General features: G+C 54.0%; 5 protein-coding genes across 8 annotated transcripts; 2 read left to right on the top strand and 3 right to left on the bottom strand.

Moving 5' to 3' along the window:
- The first annotated feature begins 42 nt into the window (after nt 1-42).
- POLE4 (DNA polymerase epsilon 4, accessory subunit) lies at nt 43-2,123 on the top strand. The gene is made up of 4 exons (XM_027472034.3): nt 43-297; nt 1,019-1,103; nt 1,395-1,436; nt 1,677-2,123. The coding sequence occupies exons 1-4, from the start codon at nt 82-84 to the stop codon at nt 1,688-1,690; spliced, it is 357 nt and encodes a 118-aa protein (XP_027327835.3). The 5' UTR covers nt 43-81; the 3' UTR covers nt 1,691-2,123.
- On the top strand, nt 1,697-14,963 carry LOC101796903 (bone morphogenetic protein 4). 3 transcript variants are annotated; one of them, XM_038169218.2, is made up of 10 exons: nt 1,697-1,836; nt 3,947-4,042; nt 4,770-4,909; nt 9,051-9,232; nt 9,774-9,832; nt 12,228-12,554; nt 12,666-12,802; nt 12,976-13,098; nt 13,515-13,713; nt 13,994-14,962. In XM_038169218.2, the coding sequence occupies exons 4-10, from the start codon at nt 9,186-9,188 to the stop codon at nt 14,398-14,400; spliced, it is 1,299 nt and encodes a 432-aa protein (XP_038025146.1). In that variant the 5' UTR covers nt 1,697-1,836; nt 3,947-4,042; nt 4,770-4,909; nt 9,051-9,185; the 3' UTR covers nt 14,401-14,962. The 3 variants fall into 3 exon arrangements, with proteins under 3 accessions (XP_038025146.1, XP_071885284.1, XP_038025147.2); XM_072029183.1 differs by lacking the exons at nt 1,697-1,836; nt 3,947-4,042; nt 4,770-4,909; nt 9,051-9,232; nt 9,774-9,832 and adding an exon at nt 10,725-11,463 and having other exon boundaries at nt 12,432-12,554; nt 13,994-14,963; XM_038169219.2 differs by lacking the exons at nt 1,697-1,836; nt 3,947-4,042; nt 4,770-4,909; nt 9,051-9,232; nt 9,774-9,832 and adding an exon at nt 10,725-11,463 and having other exon boundaries at nt 13,994-14,958.
- A 717-nt stretch (nt 14,964-15,680) lies between these two features.
- Nucleotides 15,681-20,485, bottom strand: LOC101796710 (potassium voltage-gated channel subfamily V member 2). The gene is made up of 2 exons (XM_005027206.6): nt 17,879-20,485; nt 15,681-16,129 (listed from the first exon to the last, which is right to left on the bottom strand). Exons 1-2 carry the CDS (start codon nt 19,127-19,129, stop codon nt 15,857-15,859), a joined length of 1,524 nt encoding a protein of 507 aa, XP_005027263.4. The 5' UTR covers nt 19,130-20,485; the 3' UTR covers nt 15,681-15,856.
- A 916-nt stretch (nt 20,486-21,401) lies between these two features.
- On the bottom strand, nt 21,402-25,187 carry CD320 (CD320 molecule). Of its 2 annotated transcripts, XM_038169097.2 has the most exons (4): nt 24,641-25,177; nt 23,537-23,614; nt 23,032-23,183; nt 21,402-22,653 (listed from the first exon to the last, which is right to left on the bottom strand). In XM_038169097.2, the coding sequence occupies exons 1-4, from the start codon at nt 25,161-25,163 to the stop codon at nt 22,630-22,632; spliced, it is 777 nt and encodes a 258-aa protein (XP_038025025.2). In that variant the 5' UTR covers nt 25,164-25,177; the 3' UTR covers nt 21,402-22,629. The 2 variants fall into 2 exon arrangements, with proteins under 2 accessions (XP_038025025.2, XP_038025026.2); XM_038169098.2 differs by lacking the exon at nt 23,032-23,183 and having other exon boundaries at nt 24,641-25,187.
- Nucleotides 25,188-26,659: 1,472 nt separating this feature from the next.
- On the bottom strand, nt 26,660-27,956 carry NDUFA7 (NADH:ubiquinone oxidoreductase subunit A7). Its single transcript, XM_027471934.3, has 4 exons — nt 27,854-27,956; nt 27,724-27,773; nt 27,211-27,360; nt 26,660-26,927 (listed from the first exon to the last, which is right to left on the bottom strand). Exons 1-4 carry the CDS (start codon nt 27,902-27,904, stop codon nt 26,831-26,833), a joined length of 348 nt encoding a protein of 115 aa, XP_027327735.1. The 5' UTR covers nt 27,905-27,956; the 3' UTR covers nt 26,660-26,830.
- Nucleotides 27,957-27,975: the final 19 nt, after the last annotated feature.

Below are 27,975 nucleotides of genomic sequence, written 5' to 3'. Positions count from 1 at the left end.
CCCCTCAGCTCCGCCGGGCCCTCCCCGCGGCGGCCCCGCTCCGCCCGGCGGCGCTGCGCAGGCGCGGCCCCTGGGCGCGGGATGGCGGCGGCGGCCGGGCCGGTGGCGGCGGCAGCGGTGGCAGCGGCGGGCTCGGAGCCGGCGGGGCCGGGGGAGGAGGCGGGCGGGGGGCCGCAGTGCCCGGGGCCGGCCCGCTTGGCCCGCCTGCCGCTGGCGAGGGTGAAGGCGCTGGTGAAAGCGGACCCGGACGTCACCCTGGCCAGCCAGGAGGCCGTCTTCGTCCTGGCGCGGGCCACGGTGAGGCGCGGGGCGGCGCGGGCCCCTCGGCGGGGAGCCTCGGCTCAGCCCGGTCCTCCGGGCCCCCCTCCCCTCCGTGGGCCTGAGGTTATCGGTGCAGCGGCAGCTTGCTCGCTTTTTGCTCCTCCGAGGCAGTTCTGAGCCTGGTGGGGGTGGGTGTCCACTTGGCTTTGGCTGCAGGTGGAGGGGTTGTGGTGTGCGGCTGGGAGCAGTGTGTGCCAGGGGTTTTTCCATCGCCTCTGTAAGGCGCTCAGAGATCCTTTGCACAGGTGAGAGTTGGTGGTGGGGTAGCTTGGACATCACGCTCCCTTCCAGTAACTCTTAGGGCTGCTGCTGGGTGTCCGCCTCCGACAGCTGAGGCATCCTCGGCATGGCACGCGAGGACTGGGTCCCAGGAGGTGCCCGGGGAGCAGCTGCCCGGTCTCAGACGTGTTCGGAGGAGACAGGGCTTGGACCAGGTGATCTCGGAGGTCTCTTCCAGCCTGGATGATTCTGTGATTCTGGCTCTGCCCTGCACAGCCTTCTGTCCTCTGTTACTTCTCATGCACACAACAATTTAATTTGTGGTTTTCAGAGCTATTTATTGGGAAGGGGATGTTTTAGGATGGCGATTTTGGTTTCTTCTGAAATTCTGTAGGACCTTTCATCTTCCTTGTTGCACAGGTGTTCTTTCTTCCCTCTCACATTCTCCTTGTGAAACTCTCGTGTTTTTGCTTTGCAGGAGTTGTTTGTTGAAACCATAGCCAAAGATGCTTATGTGTACGCTCAGCAAGGAAAAAGAAAAACTCTGCAGAGAAAAGATCTGGGTATGAGGCCACGTTTAGTACTGTCATTAGCAAAGGGTTGGTAGGAGGGAGGGTTTTTCTACCTGTCCTGGTGTGATGAAACAGCTGTAGGAACAACGTATTTCTCCAAAGATGAAAGCGAAATCTACCAAATATTATATGCTAGTAATTTCACACACCACCTCCAAAACAAATAAACCTCTTTGAAATTGGTCACTGCACTGTGATGCAAATTCAAATGCTGCTATTTGAAGTAAAAGCAAATATGGAGTCAGCTTTATCTATGTTAATTGTTTTCACTTTGCTTTGCAGATAATGCTATTGAAGCTATTGATGAATTTGCTTTTTTGGAAGGTAAGTTTCTGCTTGGTTTCAGTTGGTTTCAATATTTTCTGTAGTCCCCTTCTTGAGAGAGAAAGAACTTAATAATTTGCAGAGCCCCTCTGGGGCCCATCTTTAATAGTTAATAGCATAAGTCTCTATGTCCCTCTTTCCCCTCAGAGAGGTGAAACAAGTTTCAGTTGTTCATATAACTGCATTTCTGTTTCCTTTCTGATTTCTGACTGTTTTGTTTTTTTTTCTTTTCATTTGTAGGTACTTTGGACTGAGCTGGCCAGAGATGGAGCTCTCTGGAGAAACAGACTGCAGAGACAGATGTGGGGTGGAAAACAGGACACCGAGCATTCGAAAGTAGTTCCTAGAATTGAGACACTGAAATGGCAACCATAATATTTTGTATAAAGTTTAAGTTGTTGTAAGTTCTTTATTTAAAATAATGTATTTTTTCATAAATATTTTGTACGTCACTTAACTGTGCCCTGTTGCTGCAATGCAGACTGCTCTCCAGCTCTGTTCATGGCACACAGCAGCTGCTCAGGGTAACTGTCCCCGCCTCTCCAGGTACTCTGCAGCACCACGAAGCTGTGAATGGAGAGTGGATTAGCATAGGTGCCAAGGCATGGTGATTTTTCTAATGGAAATGTATTTTTCTTTGTATATGTTTGTTTCTTGGCCAACATTAAATTTTTTGTTGTTGTTGAATAGCTGTCTTGATTCCTCCTCTGTGCTGCTGTGATGAAGGTCTTGTTTCTATAGCACTAGTGTAGTTTGGAAAGGATCCCTTCTAATGGTGTTCTGCTTTTGTTCATCATTTCCTCAGTGCATCTGTTACAGTTAAACCCAGCTCTCCCCCAGAAACTGTGCATGAGCTCCAGGGAAACTTTTTGTTTTGTTCATGGAAGCTTCCATAAACTGTGATCCCTGCACCTGCAAGTGATCTGAGTGAAAATAGTAATAATAATAATCCAATTTTGAATGCATGAATGACATCTGTCATGTTATGCTGCCACTGCTGTTCTCCTTTGCTCTCATTCCTGAATCTGGCAAAAGAATTACCCTGGGAATTGGATCTAGTCCCTGCCAATTGGACTTGGCAAGTAGGTGCAGAGATCCTAACCTCTGTAATTGAGAACCACATGCAGCAAGTGTTTAGGATGCATCACTGCCTTTGAGCCATGTGTCTGTGAGAGTCTCTTGGAGGATGCAAGCACTGTTGGTGCTTCTCATGTTTCCACGACTCAGGAGACTGTTACTTTCCTTTGTGTTTAACAAGTTAGAAAGAAGATGCTCCAGGGGTCAATCACACTGAAGGGAGGCAAAAGTAGGCATGGATCTCTCCTTGTGGTCATGGGAAACACACTGTCCTTGCTACTGAGTCCTCATGTGTTGCTGTCTGTTATCAAAGACCAGTTTTGGTGTTGCAGAGTGACAAAGGTGGGTTATCTCTAGATAAAAAGCCCATTGAATACGATGAATGAGGATGAAGGATACACGGCCTTTTCAAATGAGGGGACTTAAAAGTGACTCTGAGTTACCACAAACTTAATTAGTTTGAAAGCAGTAGTAAGAACAAAGACCCCCAAGGGAGCTTCCCTAGGCTGTGGGCAAGCCCCGTTGCTCTCAAGAAACACTTTGAAGTGTGCTTGAAGCCCGATCCCAATAGGTTTTGTGGGAGAGATGCCATCGCTGTCCGGTCTGCCTGTATGTTTGTTCAGATCACAATCTGGCAGTGTTTGCCAGCAATATGCAAACCCATTTGTCCCCAAGCTGTTCACCTTCTCGCCTGCTGAGGGAGGGCTGGTATAAGTACCTGGGATGCGGAGCCCTGCTTGTGTTTCCTAAAGTGCAGTATGCAGGACCTGCTAGCTGTAGTGTTCTTGGCCGGACTTTTACATGGTCCCGTCTTTGCCAGTAAGTTCCTTTTTCCTTCTTGTTTTCTTTGGTGCAGATTTGGGCTCTTGTGTAGGAGAGAAAAGGGCTTGTACTGGTGTGTAGTGTGAGGCCACATGCGTGCTTTGTATGTGATGTTTCTGTGCGGGCATGGTGTGTGTTTTCTACTATGCTTCACTGTCTGAACATCATCGGGGATTGTCTGCACTCAACAAATAGTACAGGATTTGCCTCTGAGGAAGCTGCTGTGCATAAGTGTTTGGGGAGTTTAGAGCCCAGGAGCTGCTTTGTGCTGTCTTTCAGCACAAAGTGTTCCTCTGATCCTAGCTCATGTTGCAGTAGCACAGAAGTAGAAGAGAGAAGGGAATGGGTATATGAAGGTAAAACTGCTAAACACAGCCTTTTCTTTTTTTTTTTTTGAGTAATTAATTAGGGTATTTAGTCCAACTAGCCAAGTCTTAGAGGTCAGATAGGTCATGCTCATTTATAGTTACTCTAAATCTCTTCCTTACACTGAAGCAGGTTGAAGGCAGCAGGTGGCTGCAGCTGTGTGCTTGGAGCTCAGTGCTTCCTCCTGGCTTAGGCAGGTGAATTATGACTGGGGCAATGCTGAGCTTGGTGCTTTGTGATTACAGGTGCTGGAGCCATCAGCAGAGAGGGCGAGCAAGGGAACACGTTTGAAGAGAAGGGCTGCTGCCAGAGGCAAAGCCATTTCCTCCACGTGGGGCATGGTGAGTTCCCTCTTTACCCACAGGACACGTGCACCCTTCAAGCATCCCCACTCAAGTCCCACCTGTCCTCCCTGGGGTGTTGGTTATATGCAGGGGACTCCACACCCAGATAACCCAACACCTAAAGCAAGTTTTGGAGAATAGGAACTGGAGAGTAGCCTGGCCACCAGGTCTGTTCATGTGCATGAAACAGGTTTCATATTCTGTACAAGTGTGCTGCAACAACAGACTGAGATCTGTGTCAGGAAGTTATGGTTGAATTCTGTGTTTGAAACATTTGGGTACTGTGTAAGTTCAGGACTACTGCAGACTTTTGGTTCTCAGGTTTAATATTGGCAGGGGAATCAGTGAGGCAATGGGGTGTCTTGGCTTTAATGTGCAGAGAAAGTAGGAAAGAGGTCCATTAGTTCACCAGAGAAAAGTCTGTGGCCTTCAAGAGTAGCTGTTAGTCTCAGTTCCCCTTGCAGCCCCTAAGGCTACATAAAACATGCTTCAGTCAATGTTAGCACAGATGTGTGAAAATGGATTTGAACTGTGTGTCCAAAAGTCTGAGGTTTCTTTAATCAGATTTGGGTATTTTTTTTTTCAATGTGTAAGAGCAGTAGTCATACAAATTTAACCTTTAATATTTGCAAAACATCTGAGGTTGTTATGTGAACAGCAGAAATTATAAAATGATCGTATCCAAATAGTAAGCAATAATCCTTTTATCACTCTTGTTTCACAGATGTCTCTGGCAGCCCCGTAAGCGTGGATGTTGGGAAGTGCAGGTCTGCCTGCCCAGCCCAGCCTATCAGCTCCCACCACCCTGGCCTCCTGGGGCTCTCCAGACACACTTCCATGCTTGATTTTCTTAGAAGTAAGAAGGTGAGAAACGTATCTTTGTGACCCCAATGGCAGGAGCATTTGTTTCTGCATGAAGCTCACACACTGGTGCCTGGGGCTCTGACTTCATACATGTTTTAAAATACCTGGCACACGCTCTATGTTTCTGTCTTCTGCACTGCAGTAAACTAGTTACTGAGCCTCTTGTCCTCCTCAGCCACCAAGCAGTGGAATATGCAGGGCAGACAAACAGAAATTCTATGAGATATCCTATGGCAGAGGATGGGTTGGTGCTCCAGGCAGTGTCCACGTGTATTTCTGTCCTCCCTGAGACCAGCAGCAAGACCAACTCTTTCAGCCACATCTGCTCTGCACAAGAGCTGGTGTCTGCTCAGAGCCGTCAGAGGCCCTTTGCTGCCTGGGTGAGCAAAACTGGCCTTTGAGATGTTTATGCCACTGCCTTACCGTGTGCCATGTGTGACTCCTAGATGGGACTAGAAGGAGCATCCCCAAACACAGGCTGTGGTGCTTTCTTTATCCCAGGAGAGCTGAGGTTGCTTAATGTCCCATCTCCATCCTGTCTGGCACCAGGACAGCTGACCCTGGAGCGGGAATGGGAACAAGATCAGCAGGCACTGCACCTGCCTGGACTGTGTGTGTTCACCCTGGGGTCTGTGACTGTGAAAAATTTTGTCACTGCTTGTCACAGCTGTGGCTCTGCTGCTGCAGCACCTTCCAGCCCAGCAGGTCCACAATCGTTCTCCAGAGCTGCCGTCATGCTGATCCTCCACATCAGGAGCCTGGAGGGAAAGTGGGACTGCTTCAGCCATTGCCATTCAGCTGATTGTAGCAGAGCTTTGGGGAAGAAACAACTTTGCTCTAAATGTTATTGCAGAGGGCAGCACCACAGCAACACCGTGCTGCCATGCTGGGCTAAAGGGGTACAAGCTGAGTCAGTTCCAGGTCAGGGGAGGTTTTTATCAGGGAGCTGGTGCAAGCTGCTCTTAAAAGTGAATCTGCTCCTTACTCCATTCTGTGCAGCTACAGGGCGGGCACCCCGAGGTTCCAGGAGCATCATGTTCCTGCCCGGCAGGGTCCCGCTGCGAGCCAGCTCGCATCCACGTGGAGCGGCTCCTGCTCCTGGAAGGCGATCGGGAGGTGGAGGTGGTTGGTGGCTGTCACTGCAGCGCGTGGCCCGAGGAGTGTCTGCGTCTCCCAGCTCTGAAAACGTTCTTTCCAGACTCTCCCTGGGAGGTCACGGTTGATGTGGGGAGATGCTCTGAGCCGACCTACAGTGCAGGTATGGGGATGGTGGAGGGCCCCTCTTCCAGGAAAAAAGGGACGAGTCCTGCTGTGTGGTCAGCACCCTTTCCTGCAAAGTCAGAGCTTACAGCAAGGTCCATCGGCACCCAAGTCTGCCACGCAGAGCCTCTGATTTACAGGGGGAGGGGACTCTATTTTGAACTTGGTTTTTCCTTTCCATTCTGTCGCTGTGCCCTTACAGCACAGGTCTGCAAGTGCAGTGCCAATTCCTTCCCCTATGCATGGTGTGAGGATGGGAGTGCAATTACTTTATGGTCCAAGGAAGTGCACTCTAATGATGGACTTGAAGGGACCTTGGGAGTCTCTGCTCCAAAGAAAGCTTCAAAAGCTTGCTTCAAAGCAAAAAACAACAGTGTGATGATTAAAAACTGTGAAACAGAACACTTAGAAATGAAGTTTCTTTTTTGACATTCTGAAATGCACTTTCATCTTGGCACTAGTGAACTACACTCATGTTTCAAAAATCATTTGGAAATGGAAATTCCAAACTAAATCATTCCAAACAAGTCAAAACCTTCCACTGGGATAAAGCTGAGTCAGTCCATTTTGAATTGGGGGCTTTCTTGCAAGTTCACACATAAAAGAGTGTCACGTCAGTGGAACTGAACCGATCCTTTTTTATCAGGATGAAAAGTCATTTAGAAATGCTTTTCCACAACTCCTTGATAAAAAAACAGTTCCCGTTGAATTTGTTGAAGTTGTTTTATTGGCTTTTTGGCATGTAAAACCATCCATTTACAACCTTCCAGGCAGCTCTTGTAGCAGGGCTGCACAGCAGCCACTAGAGAGGGATAGAGATCGATGTGAGTCCTGGTGTCAGCTAGGAAGGCAGCCCAGGGGCCTGATCCAGAGGGGCTGGGGAAGCCAGGTGGGTGGCCAAGAAGCCAAAATGCAGAAGGGCTGTGCTCGTGGATGAAAACGATAATTATTCTTCCATCCTTTGTCATCCCTCCTAAAGGAAGGATCTGTGAAGAGGGGCACTGTGGTCCCACAGCCTTGTGTAATCTGGCAACAAGACACAGCAAGTGGATCATTAGGCAGCGTGAAGTGCTTTTTTCCAGGGGTGGGAGAATGAGCACAGACATTTACTTCCTAAATGTGTGACTGGAAGGTGCTGGACAGGGGCAGTTGTCCCCAGGGTTGCTAATGGATGGTGGCTCATTCAGTGATAATGGCCCAGGACTGGGAAATGTGGACTCGCCCTCGGCTTTGCCTCTGCCCCAGGGCAGGTCTCGGCACTTTCCTTCTCGATTTCCCCCCTGTAAAGACAGGCTGAGGTTTTCAGCGTTGTGTTACAGACTGGCAGCAGCAGAGGAGGGGGTCCTGGAGAAGGGTGTTAAAATCTCACCCAAAAACGCTGGTTCCCAGAAATCAGTCATGGTCTTATGTTCCCCTCAAAGCATCCCAGAGACTTGCGGTCAGAAACTCCTGTTCGCTCCCCCAAAAACACAGTTGCATCCTGGACAAAGAAATGTCCTTCAGGAGCTGATGGAGGGGGTAGGAAACTCTTACAGCCATTTTAGAGCTTGGAACCAGATGCAAACCCTGTAGAACCTGCACCCACAGGGTACAGGGCAAGACAACTGCTTAGAGACAAAAGCCCAAAATGACCCCTGTGTCAAGTTAACCATCCTTCACTGCCTGTAGCACATGAAATGGAAATTTTAATTCTAATTTACTTGCTGAGGGAGAGAAAAGCTGGGATGTTCAGCAAATAAACTCTTTTTTTTTTTTGTCAGAAAATACATTCAGACTGAGCTCCATGGGACAGTCTGTGCCTGTGTCCTTTAAGCTGTTGTTTTCTGGAGGAGCCTCTCCTCCCTCTCTCTCCTCTCCAGCTGCAGAGCCGAAGAGCCGATGCTGCAGGGACAGAGGGACAGGGATGCTGCGTCCTGACCCATGGGGTAACAGCAGTGAAGACACAGGCGTGCAGCCTGTCTGCCCAAACCCCTCTTTGCCTGCTCTCTGCAACAAGAGCGCTGTGGGCATCCTTAAAAATCACACTATGCATATCAAACTGAGACAATTTTATTTTTTATTGCACAGTGCATTTTCCATTGAATTAAGGCTTGAATACGGAAAGAAAAGGGGAAGCAGGACTCAATCTGCATCTGCAGGGGGTGTTTGGCCCCTTCCCCTCCTGTGGCCAAGCAGGGCAAGAGCAGCTGCAAATATTTTGGGGGGAAGCTGAGTATTTTTGTTTCAGGGAACTGGGAAGCAACTGGTCTGTCTGAAAGGCTCGGGGGAAGGTGGGCTCTGGGGGGATACGAGCCAGCCATCAGCCTCACAGCAAAACCCCATCCTGGGCCGTGCTAGGAGGAAGGTGGTGGGATGCAGGGATTACTCCAGGGCAGGAGAGACGGTGGCACTGGGCTGGCCAGGAGGTGGTGGGGTCAGGGACCTGTGCTGGGCACAGCAGCCCGGTGAAATCCAGAGGAAGCTGAATGAGTAAATGTCAAATGATGCTCCCCAGCTCCCTGGTGTGAGAGGATGTCTCTGGAAAAAGCTCTGCCATGAATATTTTATGTTCAAAGTCCTTCTTTCTCACAGATAAAATGTAATAGCTCATGCTGGCTCCCCAGGGATGTGGCTTGTGCAGGTTTCACAATTTCTACCCGGAATGAGCTATCTCTGCCCTGTGCTCTGAAACTGAGAGGGCAGAACAAAACCTATAGCTGAAGCCCCGAGCTGGTGGAAGAATGAGCCCCAAAATCTTAGCTGGGGCCCCTCACATGGAAAACCAGCACTTCCCGTGCTGGATGCCAGAACCACACAGCGAACACATAGATGGCAAGGATGCTGCAGTTGTGATGGCCTCCGAGACAGCCCCAGATTAAATTTCTGTCTTGTTTCCTTGCAGGTAGCCTTTTCTGCATGCCCACAAAGTTCAGCACTGCCCTGGTCAAAAATCCAAGTGGTGGGAAGGTGGTTCAGACACTGGAGAGCTGCGAAATGAAGGAGAAATGCTATCGTGTTTCCCAAGTGGAATATTATTATGAAATTGTGCACAGCTCCACAGGACACAGGGAGAAACGGCTCAAGGTTGGTCCCTGCAGCTTGGTCTCCTCTGCCATGGGCTCAGCTCTGCGGGGTTTAAATAACCCCAGGCTGCTCTGCCATGGGCAGCTTCTCCCAGGAATGTTGAGCAAAACCTGGCCATAAGCTGTAGTGGTAAAAATCTCACACTTACTTTATCCTATGCCACTAATTCATTTATACATTGGTGTAAAATAACAGCTTTTTTTTTTTGGGGGGGGGGGGGGTGAGGATTTCTTTAAAAACTAATTAAGGGAATAGCGAGTTATTTATGTGAAAAAGGGAGTTAAGTATGTCTTAAGCTCAGTTCAACAGACTTGGCTTCAGCATAGCTTTTGTGCATAGGTAACTACGACGCAATAATAATAATGTGCCCCCAAAATACTTCTCCCTGTGAGCTTTGCCTCCCTGCTGCCCTTTTGCACAGGGGTGTGTATTCAGCTTGGGGGTGGAGGGCGGGCACAGGGATGCACGACCAGTCCCCTGGAGTGTCCCCTGCGAGGTGCGGTGGGGGATTTTCATGCCTTTGTTTTGCAAATCTTTGCAGGAAATTGATGTGGGAAGGTGCTTGGGCAGCTGCTCCTCGGGGGATCCCTGCTTGCTTAGGTAAGCACAGCTGGCAGGGGCTGGCCCCTCATGGGCACATCGCACACATCCCGGCCAGGTTGGAGCTGCCTCTGTTCCCTCTGCCCTCCAGCAATGCCCCAAGGGTCCCAGGGCAGGGCCTAAGGGGTAACACCGGGGCAGATTTGGGGTAGCACCTGCAGCTCACCCGTGTCTGATCATACAGGGACAAAGCTGAAACACAGCAGTGTTTGCAGCGAGGCTACAGCAGCTCTGTTGCTTCGAGGGATAAAGAATAACCTGCTGATGACAATGCTGAATTCAGCCGTCAGGCAGCTGGTTGTAGAGCTTGTGGTCCCCCACAATAGCAGAGAGAGATGGGGAGAAGATCCTGACAAAGGCCTTCCCTGGCCTGGAATGTGCCATTGCCGTTCCCTGCCTGTGATTCCTGCAGGGTGGAGGAAGGAGGAGGAGGAGAAGGAGAGGATGGGGAGGCTCAAACGGTTGTTTCAGGCCAGGAGGGCAGCACTTTGTGTTGCTTTCAGAGACAAAATGTGTCAAACGTGTAGGGAAATATGAATCAACCCAGAAAGAAAAAAAATCCTTGCTTTGCACAAGCAGAGAGGGAGGAGGCAGCCTGCTGAGCTATGCCAGAAATGAGGAACAGAGGCAGAGCCTCCCTGGTCCAGGCATCTCCCCTTTTCCAGGTGATGGAAGGCAGGAACCTGGGGCCTGAGGGGCGGGCGGGGAATGTACTTGGTTTGTCTCTAACTGCAGGGAGTCACAAGGGGGAGAGAAATGTCTGGCCTGGGCAGAGGTTGCCTCTCGCCGCTGTGCCCCTCACCGCTATGACGTACACATCTTCAGGAGCCATCGAGACCGCATTCGCACCGTCGTGGCCATCCAGCAGTGCAAGTGCAGGGGGTAGCGGGGCTGGGGACCCGCAGGTGGGGCTCCTGCAGGACCCCTGCCAGACTGTCTGTAGTATATGTAAATGAGAGAAGGCTATTTTATCAATGAAAGCTATTTTAAACAGTGTTTGCATAAATGAACCCTCCGCAAAATGTTTTGCAGCTTGTGAAATAAACATCATGGGCAATTCGCAGCTCCTCGGGGCTCCCTTGTGCAGCTCCCCAGCCCCTCGGTCTGCCCAAACATCCCGGGAGGATGCGGTGTGCGGAGGGATGGATGTGGCTGTCTGGCACTGGGACCACACAGACAGGGCCGGCTGCTCCCGTCCGCAAAACGTGGAGCAGGAGTCGGGTGGGAGAGGGAATCGGGGAGGTGGGTGTGTTGGGATGGAGGTGTCCCCTTGGCAGGAAGCCCCGCAGCTAGCGAGCAGGGAAGGGAAAGGAAAGGAGCCACAGGATGGGAATAGTTTCCTTTGGTGATTGACCCAAGCCTGTCACTGCCTCCCCGCGTATTCTGTATAATTAACAGCCCTTTCACCATCAAAACGTGGGGTTAGGATAAATCACAGTTGCCAGCTGGCCAAGCAGCCTTTGGTTCGTCTCCTGGCGGCATTGGTCTGGAAGTGCTTCAGCCCTGCCAGCGGATGGACAGACACACGGACAGGTCCAGCTCTGCTCCTGCACCTTCCACTCTGCACCAAGCTGCTCACAGAGCAAGTACCTGCGGGCCTCCTTCACAGGGATTTCCTGTGGGATTCACAGGTCACTATAAAACCTAACAGCCTTTTCTAATCCTGCTCCTTTTGTCTGGCTGGATGGCATTGTATAGTGCTAATTTTTCTGTTAAGTCATGTGGCATTAAAACAAACAGCAAATGTAAAGAGTCCAAGTGCACCGTGTCCGCGCGGTCACCTTTACCAACCTGGTTTCCCTCTGGGTAGGGAACACGAGCAAGGAATTGGCTTTTATCCCATCATCCTGAACCTGCAGGGTTCTCGTGGTATTTCAGTAATATTGGGCACTGCAGAATTACCAGCAAATGCCTTTGAATCCTGGGGAAGGCAATTGGATGGACGGACACACACACACACACACACCCCACCCCGCACGTTTAGCAGGGCGGAGGGATAGGGGCACCTGCACGGCACCGAGCCCCCCTGCCATGCAGGGCAGCCGGAGCAGCTTGGGGACAGGAGGGGACACATGCAACAGCCCTGGCTGTTCCTCTCCCTCCTTGCTTCCCCACACAAAGCTTCTCCTGTTTGTCCCATTAGTGCCGTCATTAAAAACCAGTTAGTCTCCTAGGGAGAGCAAACGCAGCTTGGCCAGCCCTGCTGAGGGGCTGTGCAGCCGGGACCTGCATCTCCCCGGAGCTGTGGTGCAGCGCTCCCCTCCTGCTTGTGTACTGGAGCTAATTGGTGGAGGGTGCCCAGGAGCCCAGCTTTGCACCTTGTTAGCATGGCAATTAGCTCTCTTTGCCTTCCTGATTGCTCATGTGCATATTTGACCCCGATCCATCTTTCCAGCGAGTTATAAATGCGGTGCTGGGGAGGCAGGGGGGGAATCGAGCCGGAGCTGGGACAGCAGAGCCATGCTGGGGACTGTGCTGCTGCTGCTGGTGCTGGCACGGCCGGCATGCCCGAGCCCGGCCAGCGCAGCAAGCCGGCGAGCTGAGGCGCTCAAGAGGTTGCTGGAAGTCTTTGGCATCGAAGACCCTCCGCCCCCCCCAGCTCACTTCAAGCAGCCGCCCCAGTACATGGTGGATCTGTTCAACACCGTGGCCAACGCCGATGGTGTCACCAAGAACCCCGACATCCTAGAGGGCAACACGGTCCGCAGCTTCTTGGATAAAAGTAAGGGGGGTGCCCCTGGGTGCTGGGGAGAGGGGGGCTGCGGGAGGGGGCTGAGCGCTGTTCCCTCACCTTCCCGTCTGGCTCCACTTCCCAACCTGTTGCTCCCTGCAGCTCATGGCGAGAAGATGCGGTTCCTGTTTGTCCTCTCCAGCGTGGCCAAGAATGAAAAGATCTTGACAGCGGAGCTGCATCTCTTCCGCCTCTGGCCAAAAGCCACCGACGGGCCCAAACGGCACCACTTCTGCCAGGTGAGGAGGGGGACGGGGACAGGGTGGGGAGAGGGCCATGGGGGCGCTCCCAGCCTGTGCTCAGGGATACCACAGGTGCTTTCTCTCCATTTCCCTTTTTCCCCAGTATCCATGCCAAGGGGGTTTCCCCTTCAGACCCATGGGTGCTCATTGCCCTTTGCCTCCTTCCTCAGGTCAGCATCTACCAAATTCTGGACAAGACTGAACCGGACTCCCCCCAGGGGCAGAAGCTGCTGGCATCCAGGCTCCTCTCACTGCAGGGCTCTGGCTGGGAGGTCTTTGCCATCACACAGGCTGTGAGTACTTTTACGCTGAGTTGGGTGGCACAGAGGAAAAAAACAAAACCAAAAACAACACAAGTGTTTTGCACGCTGCAGCTTCTTAAACCCATTTCAGTCCCATCTGGGTTTGCAATGCAAGTTGCTGTCCACCCTCTTAACAGCAACGCCAGGGCATGCAGCCTGCGGGGAGGGATGAGCTCTGGTGGATGGATCTGCCCTGGTATCGTGCTGCAGCTCTGCAGTTGTGGCCCCTGCTGCATTCCCTGTGCCACAGCCCGGGAGCAGCGCAGCCCCTTCCCATGGCTGCAGCTGCACTGCCTGTGGGGCATTGGGTGTCCTGGGGTGGCAGGGGGCACCCGTCACCTGCAGTGGGGACACTGCAGCAACGCCTGCCCCATCCCACAGCGGTGACACTGGTTTTGCTTCTCCAGGTTCGTGACTGGACCGAAGATGAGAGTAGCAATCGGGGTTTGCTGGTGACAGTCCATGGCCTGGGCGGGAGCCCGCTCGACTCCCCTGCTGTACAGTTTGCGTCCAGCAGGGACCACCACGAGAGCAAGAAGCCCATGCTGGTCCTGTTCACTGATGACGGGCGCCGGGGAGCGTCCCTGCCCACGGCTGACTTCCCAGGTAGGTGCTGCACTCCCCAGCACAGCTCGGTGCCACGATACCTCGCCTGCAGGGTGCTCGGGCTGCTCCTGTTCTCATCGGGTTAGCCTGAACACGGGTGTGGGCTTACAGATGTAAATTTGGGTTTTGCTCTCATTGATCAGCTCCATGGTGGTGGCAGTCTGACCTAAGGGCAGCTGCAGACAGCGGGCATGGAGGGGTGGCCAGGGCTGCTGCTCTGCTTCCTCCATTTCAGGCTCATACGATCGTGCTAATGGAATCATTTTCTCGTTTTGGGTAGATTTACAGCCTCAGGACCCTGTTCTTCCTGCCAAGATGACAGTGCCCAAGCTGAACGGGCCACGCAGCACACGCTCACTGGACCGGCTCCAGCCCTGCCAGAGGCACCCCTTGTCCGTGGACTTCGAGGAGATCGGCTGGTCCGGGTGGATCATCTCACCGCGGGGCTACAACGCCTACCACTGCAAAGGCTCCTGCCCCTTCCCGCTGGGCGAGAACATGCGGCCAACCAACCACGCCACCGTGCAGTCCATCATCAACGCCCTCAAGCTGAGTGAGGGTGTCAGCAGCCCCTGCTGCGTGCCGGATAAACTCCACTCCATCAACCTCCTCTACTTCGACGACGATGAGAACGTGGTCCTCAAGCAGTACGATGACATGGTGGCTGGGAGCTGCGGCTGTCACTGAGGCAGGAGGAGCAAGTGGGGGCTGCTGCTGCTCCCTCTGGGAGCACCGGGAGGCGATGTGGAAATTTCCTCCTGCAGAGGAATCTCTCTGCGAGGGTCTGTCCTGCAAAAACCCGCAGCGGTACCAAAGAGACTGGGCAGAGCAGAGCAAGGAGGTGCCCGGCTCTGCCCAGGAGGGCTCAGGGCTGAACTGAATCGAGCCAAATGAGCCCACGGAGCTGGCAGCCCCGGGGGAGCGGCTCTGTGTCAGGGTGCCCCACGCAGGGTGTGCAGGTTTCCGTGCCTGCAAAGGCTTCCTGCAGGCTGTACTATATGTAAATAGCAAGAGCACTAATATATGACAGAAACTGCCTGTACAGTGGCCTGTAAATGTCTGTACATTGCTGCGTTTTGTAAAATGAAGTCAGAGGAGCTATTAAACGTGCTGTTCTCAGCGGGGTTTCTTCTGTGACCACTGCTTGTGACAATGCTGGCCGAGGGACAGCAAACACCCCGTGGGGCAGCAGGAGCAGAGAAACGACGATTCAGCTGCAGCTCAGCCTCTGGGGCAGTTTTGGTTGCTGATTTCTGGTTCCTTGGCTGTGTTTCCCAGCCCAATGCCTTCAGGATCTGTGGTGGGGGGATTCGTGGGGAGCAGGGGTGGGTGCTGGGGCTCAGGGCAGCTGCAGGCATGCCCATCCTGCCTCTTTCCAACAGTTTCACTGCAGCATTCACTTAACCAGGGCCCCAGACACCAGCAGCCCACCCCCAGCACCTCCAAGCTCAGCTTGCCAGTGACCAAGTCCCACCCCAGCTGGTAGGCACCAGTTTCCTCCCCGCTGCTCACCCAAAAGCACCCATGGCTGGTGGCATTTCCCTGCCACCACCTGCTCCCAGCACCTGCCCGGGGCCCCTCTCCCCATCCCTCTTGGAAAGGGGGGGATCCTCCCCCATGAGCCCATCGGGACGTGCTCACACACCCGAAACCAACTTGCAGCCAGGCTCACCTCCTCCCACCTATGGGAGAGGGGGTTGTGAGCCCCCGGGGAGATGTCCACTCCTTGCCAATTGCCCCAGTGGGACAAGGCAAAGCCCTGCTGCCCTGGCCGTGCACTCCGAGCTGCACAAGGCAGTTTCTGTATGGTCATAGATCAGTGCCACACTTCAAGGGAACAGCAAAGCACCTCCTCAGACATAGCGGTGTGCTGAAAAGTGGGGGTGATTCAGCTCACCACTCACCCCTCAGCACGAGCCGTTCACTCATTAACACAAAGTGGCTGCCCAATGAACCGTTCGGCTCTGGTTTATTGAAGGTCTGTTCCCGGGGACGCTCTGGCTGCCACCTCTGCACCCCAGCGTGGCCAGCACCCGCGGCTCCCAGCCCAGCAGCACCCCGAGCCCTCTCTGCGCCCCTGCGGCACCGCTGGGTGCTGGAAAGGGAATTGGGCTCGGTGGGAAGGACACTGGGAAGCGCGGGGTCAGCGGTGGCAGCGGGGCTCAGCTCTGCAGCACTCGGACAGCTTCCGCAGAGCTCGCTCCTTGAAGCGGAACCTCCTGGAGAGCTTGAGGGAGAGGCTGGTCTCGTTCTCGTGGGCCTTCAGCTTGGCGTAGTAGTCAGAAAACTTGTTGTAGAGGATGGAGATGGGCATGCCGTTGAGGATGATGCCAAAGGAGATGCAGCCAAACGCCACCACCCTGCCAAGCACCGTGTCGGGCACGGTGTCTCCATAGCCCACAGTGGAGAGGCTGACCTGGGAGAGGAATAGAAAGGAGCAACACTACGTGCCGTGCAGGTTCCACCTGGCGATGAGGGGACCCACCTTGCTCTTCCCCTGTGCAGAATCACCTGGGAACTGCTCTGCACCACGTCTGCAGCCAGCTCAGCTCTCTCTGCTCCAGCAGCCTGCATGGCCACAGCCTGGGGCCATCAGCCCACCCGTGCACCAGCTCCAGCACAGACTGAGGCACCCTCATGGCAAAGCCAGCTGTGGGCTCTCCCCCTGCCCTGCTCCTCCACCTCTCCCCGACCCACACAGGGCTCTCTCCCTGCAGCTGGGGATGGTTTGGTGCAGGCTGCCATGGGCTGGGGCAGGAGCTGGTGTTTGAGCTTGGGTTTGCTTGGGAAAAGGAGCCTATGGGCTGCGGGGACGAGGGAAGGGATGACACCCTACCGGCCCTGCTCTGTGCTGACAACTACGTGCAGCAAGGATCTGGGGGATTCCCTTCCCCCAACCTCCTTGGGGACAGCTGCAGACCAGGGCAGGGAAACAGCCCCAAGCGTCCATGAACCAGTGCCTGGTTCAGAAACCTGTTGCCTCCTCCTGCAGCTGCAGAGATGAGAGGCGAGCTTCCCTGCTCCCTCCTCCCCTTGCTGTGCATCTCTTCCAAAGCAGCAGGACATCACCGAGCTGAACTTTCTCAGCAGCCAGACTGTCTGTCGGAGCTTCCTGCCCCCAGGGAGCAGCAGCCTCGGCCCTTCCTGGCTGAAACCTGCCCAGTCCCACAGGGTCGAAGCTTCCCGGATGCTCCTTTCAAAGGAAATGCAGGCACTGCCCAGAGACACACCCCAGGGAGCCACATTTGGGTGAGGGGAGCAGAGCCATGGGCCACATCAAGAGCTGAGGCAGAAGGGTTTGGACTTCATGCAGAGAGATGCAGACCAGGGCTGGGAGCAGCCATTCAGGAACCTCCCAGCATTAAAAAACCCAGATGGGCTGATTTTGTTAAGAGGCACTTCCTCTGGGAGGAAAGAATTTGAAGGAGGCAGCCTGTGGTGGCCAAGGGGTATTATAACAGCAGAAGTGATCAGTGGGATCATTTTCTCTGTGGAGCAAAATCTCCTCACAGCCCCTGTGCTTTAGCTGCTCCTCACTCCTGAGTTAATCCCAGTTTATTTTAGTGCTTGGCTCAGCAGAGCTGCTGGCTCTGCAGGCAGTGAACAAAGGTTCCTGTCCCCAGTGGCAGCACCCTACGGTCTGTGTCCCCTCTCTGCACACAAGCTGAGGATGTGCCATCGTGTCCCCCGGGTTCTCATGTACAGCCCTGGGTCCCCCTCCTCAGCACCACCAGCCCTGCCCCTGCGCGTCCCCTTGTGTCCTGTGAGCTGCTTTGCTGCACAGGCTGCGGGGATGAGTGGCTCTCCCTGTGCCCACAGAGCACGAACCGCAGCCACCCAGCTGCTTGGGTCCTGGCTGCCACTGCAGGGAATGCCCAGACTGAGCCACGTCCCCCTTGTCACCAATCCAGGCTACATTAGTGCAGGCTCTGCCCCAACAACCCGCTCTAGTGCTGACTTTGGAGCCTCTGAGATTAGTCCAAACCTCTGATTTCTTTCCTCAGAGCATGTAGGGCTCTGCCTCGCCCATCACTACAGAGCAGTTGGGAAACCGGGGCCCTTTCCTGCATCCTGGGCAGCAGCGGTGCCAAATCCCCGGAGCACCAAGGCAGCCCCATCCCACAGAGCGACACTGCACCCCTCCCACACCTTACCCACACCTTACCGCTGCCCACCACCACGCGTAGGGGATGCTGGTGAAGTTGGTGCCTGGGACATCGTGTTCCACCGAGTGCATGAGAGCAGAGAAGGTGAAGACCCCCATGGCGATGAAGAGGAGGAGGCAGCAAACCTGCTGGTAACACTGGCGCATGGTGAAGCCGAAAGCCCGCAGGCCGGTGGAGTGGCGTGCCAGCTTGAGGATGCGGAAGATCCTCATGAGCTTGATGAGCTTGAGGACCTTGCCCAGCTTGCTCACATTCTCCATCTGGTGCAGCTCCTCGTGGTAAAGGGTGTCTCCTTCGTCCAGATTCTCAAAGAGGATCTGGATGTAGAACGGCAGAATGGCCACCAGGTCCACGGCATTGAGCGCCGCCCGCAAAAACTTCTTGAAGCTGGAGGAGGAGATGAGCCGCATGAGGTACTCGGAAGTGAAGAAGATGGCGCAGACCATCTCCAGCAGCTCCATCCACTGCTTCGCTGTCTTGTGCTGCATCTCCTCCACTGTGCTCAGGGTCATGCCCACAATGGAGATGAGCACAAAGAGGCTTGACATGACAGCAATGATCTTGGCTGGGACAGAAGAGTAAGGGTTCTCAATGAGGTTCCAGATCATCTTCCGAAACTGCCCCAAACATTTGCCCTCAAACTGCTCTGCTGATTCCAGAGGCTCCAGTTCTGCCTCCAGCTCCTTCTGTATTTTCAGGTTCTCGCTGAGTTCGTCTTGCTTTTCCTCAAACAGGATCCGGCAGCAGCGCTGGGAGTATTTCAGGTGGACTCCCCAGTACTCGATTTCCTCCACGAAGTTACTGGGGCACATCTCGTCCCTTATCCACAGGACCCCACTGCGGTAGAAGTGGAAGATATAGTGGAAGATGGAAGGATCTCTGTCGAAGAAGTACTCGTTCTTCTGCACTGAGTAGTCATCGCAGAGCTGCAGCTTCTTCGTAGGGTCTGTGTAAATGGCCAGCTTCCCAAGCCTGGTGACGGGGTATCGGGCTGCTGCTTTGCAGGCTATGTGGAACAGCGTGCCGCCCACGTTAATGTTGAGGAAGTACTTGCTCCTCTGAAGGGGCATCTCGTTTTTCTCCTGGTTGCTGTCTGTCACGTTCTGCATGGAGCGCCACTGCTTTACCAGGCTCTCCTGTGCAAATGGGATGTGGACATCCTCCTCCTCCAGGGTCCGGCAGCAGCCACGGCGATCCCCGATCTTCAGCCCCGCAGAGAGACTCACACGCCTCCTCTCCAGCTGCCTCATCGTGCCTGCCCCTCCGAAGCAGCGATTCCCGTTAGGGGCTGTGGGACAACAGCTTCGGCTTCATGGGACCGCTGCCACCAGGCTCTGAGCTCAGGGGAGCAGCAGGGAGTTGCTGCCTGAGGGGCAGTGGCCGGGTCACGGCGCCACGTGGCACCTGCCAGGTTCCCAAAGCCGATTGCTTATCAGATTGCGGTTTGCGCCGTAGGAGCTGGAGGCAGCTAAGTGTCCGCTCCTTAAGACAATAAGGAGATTGAAGCATTAACCCTTTACGTAAGGAGCTATTTATTGCACTTTTCTTTGTCCTTATTCTCCTCGTTAGTTTGTGTTCAGCACATTACCCCGTTTCCAAGTAGTGCATCCACTAGAGTGAGTTGAAGCGAGAGCACGAGCTTGCCTTGATCTGACCCTGAACGCCTCCCTTGCCAGGGGCACAATAGTGCAGACGCAGGAGATTCGTATCAGCTTTGTGTCCCCACAACAGATGCTGCTCTTGGCATCAGTCCTTCACCAAGCACGAGTGTCGATGCAGCTGCCCTTGCCCTGTCAGCTGTCACAGAAGCAAAACGGTCGCTACCTCCCAGCTCACCCCTCCACCCCCCCGTGCAGATTTCCAGAGGTGAGGGCACCGTCCAGCATCCAGGCAGTGCCCACGTGGCCCCCAGTGTGGCAAGCTGCTCCTGCACTGCTGCCCTGTGCCGCCTGCTCATCACACCTCCCTTCAGCCCCATTATTCCATCAGCAGGAGGATGAACATGGAATGAGACAATGGAAGATAAAGTATGCGGTGAAAGGTTCCCCTAACCTTTAGGAACTGAAGGGAATAATCCTTTGGATTTAAAGGTAAATGGGAGGCAAAGTTAACAGGGGCAGGTCCATCCTTACGTCAGCCTGGCACACAACCCTACGTCAGCACATGAAACTTGCCGTGCCCAGGAGTTGTGGGTGACAGCCCGATGTCCAGTGGTGAGCAGCTGCCCCAGGAGGAAGGGATGCCATCGAGGGACCTGGAGGGGCTGGAGAAGTGGGCGCACAGAATATCCTGAGTTGGAAGGGACTCACAAGGATCATCTGATCCAACTCCTGCCTTCACGCAGGACCACACAAAAATCAAACCGTATTGCTGAGAGCATTGTCCAAATGCTTCCTGAACTCCATGAACTTCAAGGGGGCCGAGTGCAAGGTGCTGCACCTGGGTCAGGCCAATCCCAAACATCAGCAAAAATCATCCCAGCCATCATGGCTGACGAACGGATGGCGAGCAGCCCGTGGAGGACTTGAGGGGACTGCTGGATAAAAAATGCAACACGAGCCAGCAGCGTGTGCCTGCAGCCCAGAAAGCCAACCGTATCCTGGGCTGCATCAAAAGCAGTGTGGGCAGCAGGGCGAGTGACTTCAAAGTGCAGAGACCTGAAGCACAAAGCTGCTATCAGGCTGAAGAGCAGCTCAGAAGCCACAACAACTGAAGTCTTTGAGCCTGGAGATTAGGGCAATAAAAAAGCTTCTGGCATGGGACAGAGGAAGGGAAATGACTGTCTGAGACGTGCTCCAAGTTTTTGAACAAGGCTCACAAACACAGGCTTTTTTCCAAGCTTGAAACATGCAGAGAAAAGTAAGCAGAGCCTGGGAGACCTCACAGTGGGAAGAGGCCGCTCCTCTGAAGCTCACACACCAGCCTCGCTCCCCATGGCACACAGCGAGCGGCTCTGCCCAGCCTAACGGGACAGCCTCAGCTCAACAGCTCACGCTAAGAGGATGATCGGGGACAGGCTGGTGACAGCTGATCCCTGCCACACGGCCCTGCCACCACAAGCCAGGCAGCTATCGCAGCACCAGCCCTCCCTCAGCCTGTCCTGCCGGGGTTTCTGAAGCACCTTCCCGCTCTGATGGCAAAGGAATGAGCTGATGCAGTCTTGATTTCCCACCTTACTCTTGTCCAAGCCTCTCCTTTGGCACCTGTTCTGCAGTAGCGCCCCAGTGCAAGTGCCAGCTGTGTTTCCCACGTCCACCCACTCCATTCTCTCTCCTCCAGGCCTGTATTTCACATTCCCAGTACAGGTGGTGTGTGTTGCAGTCTCCTCGGGGCCATGCAGACTTGGCAGCACCTGCCTCCCCTGTCTGCCCACGCCAATCCACTCTCCCCCTGCCCTCTTTCCCAGGACACAACAATTCAGAACTGATACAGGTCCCAGTCTCCCAATTACAGAATTTGAACAAACCCGAGAAAAAAAAAAAACAACACACGCACACACACACACAAAAACACAAATTGAGATGTCATTACAGTTTCAAGTTCTTTATTTTCCTGTGTCATTCACCAACAGCTATCTCCAATTGTCCCTATGGAAACAGAGACAAGGTTGTGTGTCCCCTTGCAAGTGACCTTTTGGTACTAAAAATAACCATTCTGGCATAGCCCAGTACGCCACTACCTCACATAGCAGTTTCTCACATGAGTTACAGCTGCACGCTTGCACACTATCCAAGAGCAAGCTCTAAGGCTGATGACGAGAGTTTGCGTGGGAAGCCAGGTTCTCACCTCAAGGCACAGAATGCAACAGACAAGACAGCAGCTTTTTGTCTTTTACACACATTAAACACTTGTGCAAGGAATACATGGGAAAGGTCAGTGCTGAGTTAGAGGCACTGGTCAGTTATCTCTGATACTGTCAGTTCTCAAAAGTGCACACTGAGCCAGTCACAAACAGTTGTGCGTGCCACAAAGCAGAGGCAACAGCATTTGACCCAAGACACCAGTTATTTCAAGCTGAAAACAAAAGACACCAGACACTCAGAACCTCCAGCAAAAGAGGCCTACGGATGACAGCTCTAACATTAGAGAAACAACGTTCAGAACTCAGCACTGGGGTGAAGGTGCTGCTCTGCAGGGGGCGAGATCCTTGCTGGCAGGGAGCGTGCTGAGGTGCTGCCTGTCCTGTGCTGTCTGGGGGTGATGCAGGGCTCAGGTGGACAGGAAGATTTTCAGCTTTCATCCCTGCAGTTGGACAGTGCGTTGGGTTGAGCAGCATTGAAACACCAGTGTGAACACAGAGTGCACATCTGAGCTGTGCGGATTCAGTGAGCTCCTACTCAAAAGGCGTGAGAAAACTTCCACTCCCCAACACCTGACAAAATCCAGGCAGAAGAAGGGGGCAGGCAACAAAAGGCTCTTGTTTGGAAGTGGAAGAAAACAGTAGCACCTGGCACTGCACCTCCAGTCTCAAGGAGAATAAAGTCTTTGGGTCCAAGGCCACGCTGATGTGAAGCCGTGTTAACAATCCTTGTAGGCAAGAACAATGAGGGAATTTGTCACCTTAATGAGGGGTGATTGCACGGCACCAGGGAAGGTCCTGTTCAATTTCCAGTGCAAAAGTAGTTGCATAACCTCAGACCCATTTCCAAGGAGAGTGTGCTAGCGTAATAACAAACCAGATTGGAGAGCTTAATGTGTAAGTTCAGTCAGCTTCTGTCATGAGTGAGAGGGAAATGAACTTAGTCCCATCTTATCGCTTCGCAGCAAAAGATCCCTGTTACAGGAAAAGAAACACCTGGTTATTGCAGTCCTTTCGCCCAGAAATCTGGTGTTACTTCAGTTTGTATGGAGTGGAAGAAGAAAACCCACAATAGAATATTAGTAACTTTGCATGAGTGCTACTGAAAGGAGCCAGCATTTTCTCAGATTCAGTTGTGCAATGACCCCTGCAGTCAAACAGGAGTCCTCATGCCTGGTTGTGAGGAAAGAGGGGATGGGGAGAGTTCTGCTGCTTCAGGGCAAATAAAGCCCGAGCATGTGGCTGACCAGCAGCAGGGAGAACTGGGAAGGGCTACCCCGGAGGGGGAAGCTCTAGAGGGCAAGGTGGCATTTCTCCCTCACACACAGCACACGTGGGGTGCAAGGAACGTACCTTCCAGGAAAATAAGCCTGCCTGGCTCTTGTCAGATATCAACTGCTCCTCAGTTGATGCTTCTTCAAGACTGAAGATGTCAGACCTGCTTTTTGCTTTGGACTGGGCCCATGCAACGATACCACCCACAGCTACCAGGCAGCTCAGGAGCACTAAAGAGAAGAGTGCACAAGCAGAGAACCACTCACTGCACCTGGTGTGGACATCAGCACCAGGCTCTGATGCTCAACAATCAGAGATCAGCATCTTCCTCAAGGATAATGGACAGCCAGCAGGAAGTGTTAGTGCCAGACCGCATGAAACAAGATGCCTTTCCAAGGGGAAGGCACAGTTTGTCCAAGTCAGAGCTCCAGAAGTGCTCAAGCCATGGTGTACAGCCTTCCCTAAGCCTCCAAGCCCAGAGAACACAGCTACTGATGCTGGTCTGGAATAAATGTCATTAGAAAAGTCAGTTATAGCCTAACCCAGAGCCAAAACCACGTGCGGCACTTTAAGCCTCACATACCTGCAATAATCAACACCCACGTGCAGCCTTGACTCCTTGATGGCAGAGTGTGCCCAGGCACAGGGGTAGTTGAAGCCTCTGTGATGAAAAAAACAAGTCCATCAGGTTTCCTTAAGAAATTCACCTTAAGATCAGCGTTCAGAGCAGCCTCCAGTCCAAACCTGACTGAGCTCCCAGTTTACCCTATGTGTGCCAACAGGTTCGTATTGCTTGAAGCAAAGCCTTATCTCCTGTTACTATGATTAGTCCACACAATAGGAAAGCTAGGAGATTTTCCTAACCCCTCTTAGACATGTTAGGGTAAGAGGACAGAAGGCCAATAAAGAAAGCAATCAGTGTTGGTGGACGAGAAGTTCAACATGAGCCAGCAACGTGTGTCTGCAGCCCAGAAAGCCAATCATATCCTGGGCTGCATTAAAAGCAGCATGGGGAGGGGACTGACCCCCTCTACTCTGCTCTTGTGAGACCCCACCTGGAGCCCTGTGTTCAGCTCTGGGGGCCCCAGCACAAGAAGGACAGGGACGTATTAGAGCGAGTCCAGAGGAAGGCCTCCAAGACGAGCAAGGGGCTGGAGCAGCTCTGCTACGAGGACAGGTTGAGGGAGCTGGGGGTGCTCAGCCTGGAGAAAAAAAAGCTCTGGAGAGAAAAAGCTCTGCAGAGTGGCCTGCCAGCATCAGGCATCACGTACCCCCAGCACCTAAGCTGTGGATGCCCCATCAATGGAAGCATTCAAGGCCAGGCTGGATGGGGCTCTGAGCAACCTAATTTAGGAGGAGGTGTCCCTCCCTGCCCATGGCTGGGGTTGGAACCAGGGGGTCTTTAAGGTCCCTTCCAACCCAACCCATTCTGTAATTCTCTGCCTTCCCTCAGCACAGCCTCGTGGCAGCAGCTGGTCACATCCAGAGCCACATCCTGAGGAAGAAACCTCTCCAGAGGCGCTTCCCGAGGGAGCCCTGGGGTGCTGAGCGCCGGCTGCCGGGAAGGAAGCTGGGGGGGCTCCCTCCGCCCCAAACACAAACAGCAGCCGGGGCCCAATGCCATGACCGGGATAACCCCGGAGGGGCCAACACCCCCCGGCCCTGTCCCGGCCCAGCCCCTCCTCACCTGTGGCGGCGGCTCCGGGCCCCGCCGGGCTCCCGCTGGCCTCACAGCCCCGCTCGTCGCGCTCGTCCATGCAGTCGGGGTGGCCGTCGCAGATCCACTCTCGGGGGAAGCACTCCCCGTGCGGCTCCTCGCAGCGGAACTGCCCCGGGCCGCAGCCCGAGGGGCCAGGGCTGGGGCTGGGGCTGAGGGGAGCCGCCAGAGCCCACCCGGCCCCAGCCCCGGCCCCGTCCCCCCCTGAGGCGAGGCCCCCGCAGCCCGCGCACCTGAGCCGCCGGCGGCGCCAGCCAATGAGAGCCGAGGGCGTGCGCGGGGAGCGGGCGGCGGGAGCCAATGGGGAGGAGGGGAGCGAGGCGCGGCTGGGCCCCGCCCGCCCGCTCCCGCTGCTCCCGGGCGGCAGCAGCAGCAGGAGCAGGGGGAGCAGTGCGAGCAGCAGCCGCGCCATGCCGCTGCCACCGCTGCAAGCAGAGCCCGCCGCTGCTGCCACGCGCCTATAAAGCGGGCCGCGTGCGCCCCCACGGCGCATGCGCGCAGCCTCCGCCCCCTCCGCAGCGGCAGTGGCGCGCGACCTTCAGGCGGCCCCGCCCCCCTCAGCGGCCCCTCAGTGCCCGCCTCAGCGGACGGGGGGAGGTGGGGGGGCTCCGCCCGTCAGCGCCTCAGCGCCCTCAGGGCTGTTTCCTCCCGACCTCTGATCTAAATCTCGCCTCTTTTAGCCTAAAGGCGTTCAACCTTGCCCTATCGCTATCTCCCAAAAAAGTTCTCTCTATCTTTTCATCTTTTCACCTCACGTTCAGGTTTCATGAGGTCCCCATGGGCTTTTCATAAAACTTCCAGGTTCCTGTGGATGCCATCCCTCTGCCAACTGCGCCACTCAGCTCGGTGCCACCTGCAAACTTGCTGAGGGTGAATTTGATCCCTTTATCTGTGTCACTGTTATAGATATTAAACAGCCCCAGTCCCGGGACAGACCCCTGAGGGACACCGCTCATCACCGGCCTCCACCTGGACACGGAGCCATCGACCACTCGCTGGGTGAGACCTTCAAGCCAGTATCTACTGAGTGGTCCACCCTTCAAATCCACCTCTCTCCAATTTGGAAATCAGGATGCCACGTCAAAGACCTTACAGAAGTCCAAGGGGGATGACATCGGTCGGTCTTCCCTTGTCAACTGTATGATTTTTTAAGCTGTTGGCTGGTCCTGTCAAGACAGTGGGATACAACAAACGCGTTCAGATAACTGACTTTGCAAAGACTCAGCCTAACCCTGTCAGCAATCTTCCAGCATCTTTGAGCAGCGGCAGGAAAAATCGATATACTTGCTGTAGAATAATCAGCAGAGCTCATGGCAACATGTTGTGGTTTAACCTTCTAACTGAAACCAGGACACAACACCACAGCACAAGCCTGGCAAATCAGCTGTCCCTGGGTAAGGGCAGGACCTGGGTGCTCTGTGGCTGAAATGTGTGTCATTGCAGCAGGGCAGGCAAAGCAGGGGACCGGGTGCTTGTTGCACGAGCCAGAAATGATCGTCGCTGCTGACTGACTGGTAACAACTGGCCTGGGAAGTGAGAGTAAGCAGCTGGATTCCTTTGAACTAATACACACAAAGTATCACAAACAGCTTGGCATGCTAGAAGGCCAAGCTTTAGACCAAAATCTGTATCAATAATTTCTCACAGATCGCAGCCTTAAGGGAGGCAGGATGAACTGATGGAGGCTAAATCCATCCTGAGGATGACTGAGGCAGACAGGAACCAAACAGTGCCATCAACTGGTTAATGTTTCTTACCAGAAAATAAAATCAACAGGTTCTTTGCAGCTACAGGCATGCTTTGTTCAGCTCTGACCTTCAATGATATTCCATCTGTGCTTCTGGGTCTCATCTTGGAGCAGTTGAGGCCACAGACAGCAGATAAATCCACTAAGCCCAAGCTCCATTTGTATACTATCTTACTATTCCCTCAAAAAACTTTACATCCAATGTTAAAATAATTTGAACGATTCAAACAGGACAGGTAAAATGGGAGGATACTTACAACTTTAAATGCATTTATTAGTCATACATCAGCAAAACTTAATATATGTGAATAAGTTCCACCCAGCATCATTGCACCTAAATCCACTGCAGCCTTACCCATCAGAGTACTGTTTTTTCACGAACCAACATCTGTACATCCAGCCTTATTAATTTCTCACAAATAGGGCTGGTCTTTTGAGATTTCCCACTTCTTAATTGGTGGCCCTGGTGTCACTGGCTTTTTCTCAGTTGTTGTCACTGCAGTGCCCGAACTGGGATGGAAAAAGGAAGAGAGAAGAAGAAGTTTTAACAGTGCTCAGACTAAATTGAGTGTTGCTTTTTTAATGCCAAAAGTTATTAAATTTCCAGTCAACCCATTTATTTATTCAAGAGAAGACAAGTACAAAGAATTAGCTCAGACTTCTCCTATTTTATAAGTCAACGTTGCTTATTGAAAGAATTCCATATTTTTGTCACAAATCACACAAGGCTCAAACCTACTCACATTGAGCAGTGACAGCAGCAGAGCTGCAGGACAGACCAGGTCAGACCTACCTGCTGGCCTGAGCCCCTGCAGCGAGGGTTTTCTGCGTCGACGCAACCACAATAGGAGGGAAAGTCTCTCGGCGCCCATCCCGCGTGCAGTAATAGTTATTTGCAAACTTGTGGCTGGGACCCACCGGGAGCCGAGGTGGCGGCTGGGATCTGGAGGGGAAAAGTTTAAGGACTTCAACACGTCAGTGGGTGCCTGGGGGGCTCTGCACTATGCAACACAAGCACTGTGGTACTGCATACGGGTCGGGCAGGGGCTGCGAGGTGCCCAGAACAGCCAGGAGGCCTGATATGAACACGTTACCCACACATGTTGTTACCCACACATGTTGTTACCAAGCAATGCCCTGGGCACTCTGACCGGGTGGGCAGCATCCCAGGTGGCTGGGGCCGGCTGGCCTGAGGTCCCTGCAGCCCCTGTGGCCGTACGGAGCGGCCCCCTCGGCCCCCTCAGCCCCCCGGTGCCCTCAGCGAGCCCCTTCCCCTCAGGGTTCAGCACCGCAGCACCCCCGGTACCTCTTGGAGATCTCCGTGTAGCGCAGCTGCAGCTTGGCCTGGAGGTCCCGCTGCAAGGCAAGGCGACAGCGTCTCAGGGGATGAAGGCGGAGACCCCTCCCAGCCCCCCCAGCCCTGAGGCCACCCTCACCCCCGCCGCGAAGTTGCGGAGCCGCTGGATGATGCGTGTGGCCGTCGCCATCTTGGCCGCTGTGAAGGGCAGGGCGGGGCGGGGCGGGGCGGGGCGGGGCGAGTCGCGCGGGGTACGCCGGG

Source organism: Anas platyrhynchos, chromosome 29 (assembly GCF_047663525.1).
Source record: "Anas platyrhynchos isolate ZD024472 breed Pekin duck chromosome 29, IASCAAS_PekinDuck_T2T, whole genome shotgun sequence".
In the NCBI taxonomy this organism is placed as follows: Eukaryota; Metazoa; Chordata; class Aves; order Anseriformes; family Anatidae; genus Anas; species Anas platyrhynchos.
This window is presented reverse-complemented; position numbering and strand designations above follow the sequence as displayed.